The sequence below is a fragment of the Pinus tabuliformis genome, chromosome 2_2 (assembly GCF_031772625.1).
Source record: "Pinus tabuliformis cultivar Carrire ecotype Pingquan chromosome 2_2, CPIR1, whole genome shotgun sequence".
NCBI lineage: Eukaryota > Viridiplantae > Streptophyta > Pinopsida > Pinales > Pinaceae > Pinus > Pinus tabuliformis.
The window spans coordinates 13,022,933-13,031,103 of NC_142300.1; the positions used below are offsets into that span (position 1 = coordinate 13,022,933).

General features: G+C 31.6%; 1 protein-coding gene across 1 annotated transcript; it reads left to right on the forward strand.

The window, feature by feature from the left end:
- Positions 1 to 352: 352 nt before the first annotated feature.
- LOC149191300 (uncharacterized) lies at positions 353 to 1,276 on the forward strand. Its single transcript, XM_089406594.1, has one exon. The coding sequence runs from the start codon at positions 353 to 355 to the stop codon at positions 1,124 to 1,126; it is 774 nt and encodes a 257-aa protein (XP_089262720.1). The 3' UTR covers positions 1,127 to 1,276.
- The last annotated feature ends 6,895 nt before the right edge of the window (positions 1,277 to 8,171 follow it).

Here is an 8,171-nt window from a genome sequence, read left to right on the forward strand (position 1 = left end):
AAGAACATATGTCTTTTTAATGGAAAATATTTATTTAAGTTTCGAAAATTTTACTGGCATATTTTTTTGTTAAATTTATCTAAAATCTAACATAAATTTGTTATTTTTTTGGTTAAATTTATCTAAAATCCAACATAAATTTGTTTAAATCATAGATTTGAAAACTCTGCGCAAGAATGAATACGGTAAGAGTTTCTAATTAAACTAAATCCATTTATGTATTAAAAATTAAATTTAAATAAAAGAACAACATTACTTAACTGGAATAGTGAAAAAGCTTCAAAACATAAAATAGTTACACAGCCTATTTTAAAATAGCTGGATTGGTGGTATCACAGAAAAGGGAGACAAAATGGATGGATGGGATGGCAGAACGCCATGTGCTTCGGGTAACAAGGATAGGCATAGTAAAGTGTTGACATCAAAAGGAGTAAGGGATCGAAGAATAAGATTATCACCAGAAACGGCCACTAAGTTTTATGAGGTGCATCACAGGCTTGGCTTCGACCACCCTACCAAATCAGTGGAATGGCTTCTGCAACAGTCCCACTCTGCAATCGATGGGTTACCTGAACTCTTTCATTTTCACGACTATCTACACGATTCGGAAACGGGTGCCGCCGACGGGTTGGACCAGACGAATCCCTGCCTGGACACCAGTGATTTCGTATTGGAATGGGAGGACGGGAATCAATGGCCTTTCTCTTCTATTGATCCTAAGTTGCAAAGTACAGAATATTTTTGCAGGGCAGAGAAACAAGCAGATAATCAGGAGGCGCCTCCGAGATTGAGCCCATACTACGGAGAAAGCGCCAGTTCGCTCGCGAAGACCAATGTCTATATTGATTCCGGATCGATAACAACCAGTGCTGTCGGATTAATGAATGCCAAAGAAAAACTTGAGCGCAGGGCCACAGCAAGGGAGAGGGCCCGCGAGAGAACGAAAGAAAAAAATAATTGCAGTCGAACCCTAAAACTGCCCAGCCTCGATATGGCCGAGCACTTCACGGTTGAAACGAACCAACCCAATCTAATTCTGGAGAGCCGGATTTCTGAATGTTGTGAAAGCGTGGGAGATAACGTGCAGTCTCATGGTTTAGGTTTTCCGGACGACAACAGTACGTGATCTCAGAACTGTTTGTTCCAAGATCCTCAAAAAGGTTGTAATGTTTCCAGCAGTTTTGAAAGGCAGAGTTTGCTCCAAAACTTTCCGGAATATCTCCTGGGAACTTCCATTCCCATCAGCAGGTCGAGCCACAAGTCTAGAATCTCATGTCTCAACTTCAAGAGAGCATCTCCTTGCAGGTTTTCCCTTTCCATATTCCACAAACTCTGACCATACTAATGATAAAAAGCTATCTATGTTTCCATTCGAAGAGTAATACAGATCTACATTTTCTTGAGAGCGTTAATTTTCATGTCTATGTCTAGTCTCATCTATTAGATGTTATAGTGAGTTTGTGTTCATGTTATAGTCAGTTTTAGTTGATGTTATAGTTAATTTGAGTGAGTTTAGTTGAGTTTTATGATTGAGATCTACTTGAATCTTATTCGAGCCATTTATCACTGACTTTCCATTATCTTTTATGTAATCTATTTAGTTGTTAGTCTATGAGAATAGATAGTTAATCTGTTTTCAGTTTTGTGTTTATTCTAGTTGATGTTTTCAGCCTTTGCAATCCTGGTCACATTTCAATTTCAATTGTCTGGTCACACTTCAATTGTCTGAACTTGTAAGGCTGATAATTGTCTGAACTTGTAAGGTTGATAGTTATATTTAGGTAAATTTTTTATAGCATATGTTTTTTATGGATATAATTTGAGTGGTTAAGAGCATGGGTTTCTTCTTAAGAGATCACATATGCAATCAAACTGAGCAGAAGTGGGTTCCTTATCTTACAAACAAAATGTCTCATACACCAATTTAGTGTCTGACTTGAACCTTAAAATTAGATCATAATAATAATAATATATTTTGAGAAAGTGTCTGTATCATTGTTACAAGATATTGAAGAATCAATGGATAGTTGTTTTTGCAAACACTATATCATTTAGAAAAAAGTATTATATTAGAAAATATTTGTTTATTTCTTGAAGCAGAGATTGGAATGTAGAAGGGTTACAATCGTTTTTCGAACAACAAAGTATCCCAGGAAAAAGATATTTTCTCAAAAACACTGGTTATTTATAATTTTATTGAACCAAAGTTTGAATATGTAATTGTTAAGTCTCCATAAAGATTTGGCCAACTATTATTTGCAAACACCACAGCATTGGAAGATGTGCGTATTTTCTAAATTCGGACGTTTGACATTATTCAAAAGTATCCGGGGTAGAGTTGAACTCTTAAAGCAGAAGTTTGATGTCTTTTAATCCCTCCATGGTTTCTGAAAAGATTTGATTAGATTTATTTTTGCAAACATTATGGTATTACCAAAACGTAACGAAATTTTAGTCAAATATTACTTTGCTTCTTGGAAGAGAAGTTTGGTGTCTTTTAACGATTTCAAAGTTTGAACTCTGCACTTGAAACTCTTACACAAACACAAATTGTGATTGTTTTAAAAGCTTCAAAATACGGTTATATTGCAGCTAAATTTCACACAAACTGCATCGAAATAAAAATAAGTACAGATCAAAATGGTAGCAAAACCAAGGTTGGATATCATGTGTTCAGAAGAACTGTAGGGCCGAAAACCCAGAGCCATAGCGTAACTGCCCAGTATGTAAAAATGATAGTTGAAAAATGGGCTGGGAGATTTAAAAGCACGCCACAGAGTTTGGAAGATGAAGCAGAGTAGTAATAGGTGTATACAGTTCTCATATATCTTTCTAGATCAGTATAGAATAAATTGATATATATTTCGTAGACTTGTAGAGTTTTATATTGTTTCTCATAATTTATTATTGAATTTTCCATTTAGCGAGGATTTTCTTTACATATTTTCATTCACTTTTGGTTAGTTAATTTGTAAACAATATAAATTGATATATAATTCGTAGAGTTGTAGAGTTTTATAAGGTTTCTCATAATTTATTATTGAGTTTTCTCTTTAGAGAGGATTTTCTTTACATATTTTCATTCACTTTTGGGTAGTGAATTTGAAACAATATAAAGTAGTTACCTTGTAAACAATATGTTATATAAAATATTACGAGAATTTTAATTAGAGTTTTGAATTACTTACCTTTTAAATTTGCTGTAGACATTAATCTGTATTTAGGTTAGAGAAGTTGTGGTGATACACTTCAAAGTCACAAGAATACAAGACAGCCCAATTACCATTACCAATTCCCCTGTTAAAAGGAAAAAAAAAAATTAATAGAGATCCTTTTATTTTGTTTATGTAATCCATGTTTATTGCACATATTTTTGAAAATTTCAACACCTTAGAGTCTATTTCAGATATTTGGATGCATTTTCGGAGTTGTCTGAGTCTGTCAATTGCGATAATGTTCAAGTCGAGAAAAATAATTGTGATGTATGGGTTTAGCAGGATGTGCAGTCCATTCTCTGCAATGTGCCTTTCACATACATATAAGCGTCGTCATTGATATCCAGTGGGATGTTGGTGGGGATGGAACTAACTTAATAAAAGAGCATCGACCTTCCTTGGTTTATCGACCTTCCTTGGTTTGCTTTTTCCTCTGATATGAATGCCTTTCTCAACACACGTAGTACCAAGAAGCACTGCACATGGTTTCCATGCTAATTTTTAAAATTTCCTTCTCCCAATAGGACCCCAAAGCAACGCACATGGTTTGAGTCTTTTACATGTGTGAAGTATATTCAGCTACACATAATTGGTCTGTAGCCTAGACTTTTTAGGCAGTCTATAAAATTTATCATAATAATTTTTAACTATTTCTAATAAATATAAATCTAGTGGAAGATGATAGTTGCTTGAAGTATATTTAATATAAACTAATTTCATAAATTAGCACAATCACATTTATTAATATGGTTGATATACACTCATAAGCATATATGAAACATATCTACAACCACATTTACCTATGTGGTTGATATACATAAACATGTATCAACCGCATTAATAATTATTATGTTTATTTTATTAAAAGCCAACTATTTCTTATTATCAATAACTACATAAATAATAACAACCATATTATTAGATATTTATATATTTATGATTATTATATTAATATTATATTATATATTAAAATAATATTAATTTACTCTATAATATTTTATTTAATATTATTTAATTTTCAATTATTTAAGATAATTTAAATATTTAATAATAATATTAACTCATAATAATAATAGTAAATTTAAAAATTTAATTAACAATAATAATCTTAATAAAAATAATTATTTTAGTAAATATGGTTGATATAAGTACAAGGCTTCATTTGTATCTATTCCACAAAACTATTATAATAATTATAATAATAATAATTTATTATTATTTCATTTTTTAATGCAATTTAACTTAATAATTACTTATTTGATTAAAAAAAATTAATTTTTAATATTTTTTTAGAAAAAATATAAATATTTATATTTCTAATTTATAATTAATAATAATAATAATAATAATAATAATATTGTTAATAATAATTTAATAATAATAAGTAATAATTAATAATTGATTAATTAATTATTATCAAATAATAATAATAATTTCTTAATGAAATATTACTAAATAATAATAATATTAAACACTAAGAATGTCAACCCTTAGATCAGTAAACCCAAGGTATTGATATTATAAACCAAGGGAATAATAGAATCCAGGGATTAAAAATTATAACCGCAATGTATATAAACCCTAACATATATATTATAAACCCTAAAATAAACATGGTTAACCATGCTTGACCATGGTTGATTCCCATATAGAGAAAATCCTTGTCACAATGCAAAGTTGGACCATGCTTAAACTTGGTTGAACATGATTGGTTTTCATATCGAGACAATATTTGTCAAAACACGATGTTAGACGATGGTTGACCACGATTGATTTCCATATTGAGACAATCTTTGTGGCAATGCAACATTCGACCATGGTAAACCGAAGGGTCTATAAAGCTAAGGAAATAATATTAAACCCTACGAATATGGACCCTTAGATTAATAAGCCCAAGGGGTTGATATTATAAACACAAATGAATAATAAGCTAAGGGGATAAAAATTATAAACCCAAGGTATATAAACTTAACATAAATATTATAAACCCTAACACAATATTAAACATGGGATAATATTAAACCCAAGGAATATGAACCCTTAGAATAATAAACCCAAGGGATTAATACTAAAACACCAAGGGATTATGACCCCAAGTGAGTAATAGTAAACGCAAGAGACTAACATTATAAACCCAAGGGGCATAAACCTTAGGATAAATATTGTAAACACTAAGATAAACATGCTCCACCATGGTTGACTTTCATATAGAGACAATCCTTGTTGCAATGCAACATTGGACCATGGTTGACCATGCTTAACCATGGCTGATACTCATATCAATACAATCTTTGTGACAATGGAACATTCAACCATGGTTGACCATGATTGACTATGATTATCATAATGAGACAATTTTTGTCATAATGTGACATTGGACCATCGTTGTGACAATGATTGATTTTCATATTGAGACAATCTTTGTCACAATGCAACATTGGACCATGGTTAACCATGATTAACAATGGTTGACCACAAATGCTTTTATAAAACATGGTTGACCATGGTTGATTTTTATTTTGAGACAATCCTTGTCACAATGTGATGGAAGACCATGGTTGACCATGGTTAACCATGATTGATATTATAAACCCGAAGGAATAACAAACCCTTGAGTTTAATACTAAAAACCAAAGAACTATAAACCAAAGGGAATAATATTAAACCTTAGGAATGTGAACCCTTAGATCAATAAACCCTAGCATAAATATTATAAACCCTAAAATAAACATGGTTGACCATAGTTGATTTCCATATAGAGAAAATCCTTGTCACAATGCAACATTGGACCATGGTTAAACTTGGTTGAACATGATTGGTTTTCATATCAAGACAATCTTTGTCAAAATGCAACGTTGGACCATGGTTGATTTCCATATTGAGACAATCTTTGTGGCAATGTGACATTCGACCATGGTAAACCCAAAGGTCTATAAAGCTAAGGGAATAATATTAAACCCTAGGAATATGGACCCTTAGCTCAATAAACCTAAGGGATTGATATTATAAACCCAAGGGAATAATAAACCAAGGGGATAAAAATTATAAACCCAAGGTATATAAACCATAACATAAATATTATAAACCCTAAAATAAACATGGTTGACCATGGTTGATTTCCATATTGAGACAATCCTTGTCACAATGTGATGTTGGACCATGGTCCACCATCCTTGACCATTATTTTTTCATATCGAGACAATCTTTGTGAGAAAGAGATGTTGGACCATGGTTTACCATGGTGAGTTTACATATTGAGACAATCTTTGTCACAATGCAACATTCAAGCACGATAAGCCCAAGGGACTATAAACCTAATGGAATAATATTAAACCCTAGGAATATGAACCCTTAGATAAATAAACCCAAGGGATTAATATTAAACCCAAGGTATTATTAACCCAAGGGAATAATATTAAACCTGAGGGACTAATATTATAAACCCAAGGTATATAAACCCTAAAATAAATATTATAAACACTAAAATAAGGATGGTTGGCCATGGATGATTTTCATTTTGAGACAATTCTTACTACAATATAATGTTGGACTATGGTTTACCATGATTGATTTTCATATCGAGACAATATTTGTCACAATGCAACGTTGGACCATGGTTGATCATGGTTGATTTTCATATCAAGACAATCTTTGTCACAAAGCGACGCTTAGCCATGGTTGACCATGATTGTCCTTGATTTTCCATGATTTTTATATGGAGAAATTATTTGTCACAATGCGGCATTTGACCATGGTTGACCATGGTTGATATTATAAACCCAAGGGAGTAATACTAAAATCCCAAGGGATTATGAGCCCAATGGAATAATATTAAACCTAATGGAATAATATTAAACCCAAGGTATATAAACCCTCAGATAAATATTAGAAATACTAAAATAAATATGGTTGATTTTCATGGTGAGACAATCCTTGTCACAATGCGACATTCAATAATGGTTGACCATGGTTGGCTATGATTGACAATATTTGACCATGATTAATATTATAAACCTAAGGGAATAATAAGCCCAAGGGATTGGTATTATAAACCCAAAGGAATAACAAACCTAGGAGATTAATACTAAACCCCAAGGGAATAATATTAAACCCAAGGGACTAATATTATAAACCCAAGGTATATAAACCCTAAGATAAATATTAAAAATACTAAAATAAACATGGTTGACCATAGTTTATTTTCATATTGAAACAATCCTTGTCACAATGTGACATAGGACCACAGTCGACCATGGTTGAACATGGTTGATTATGGTTGATTATGGTTGACCATTGTTGAATAATATTAAACCCTAGGAATATGAACCCTTATATCAATAAACACAAGAGATTCATATTATAAACCCAAGGGGATAATAAACATAAGGGATAAAAATTATAAACCCAAGGTATATAAACCCTAACATAACTATTATAAACCCAAAAATAAACATGGTTGATTTCCATATTGAGACAATCATTGTCACAATCTAACATTAGACCATGGTTTACCATCATTGAATTTCATATTGAGACAATCTTAGTCAGAATGCAACATTGGACCATGGTTTACTTCCATATTGAGACAATATTTGTCACAATGTGACATTCAACCATGGTTGACCATGATTGCGTATGATTGACCATGATTAATATTATAAACCCAAGGGAAAAATAAACCTAAGGGATTGACATTGTAAACAAAAGGGAATAATAATCCTAAGGGATTAATACTAAAATCCCAAGGGTTTATGAACCCAAAGGAATAATATTAGACCTGAGGGAGTATTATTATAAACCCAAGATATATAAACTTTCAGATAAATATTATAAACACTAAAATAAACATGGTTGACCATTGTTGATTTTCATATTGAGACAATCATTGTCACAATGTGATCTTGGACCATCGTTGGCCATGATTGATTTGCATATCGAGACAATATTTGCCACAAT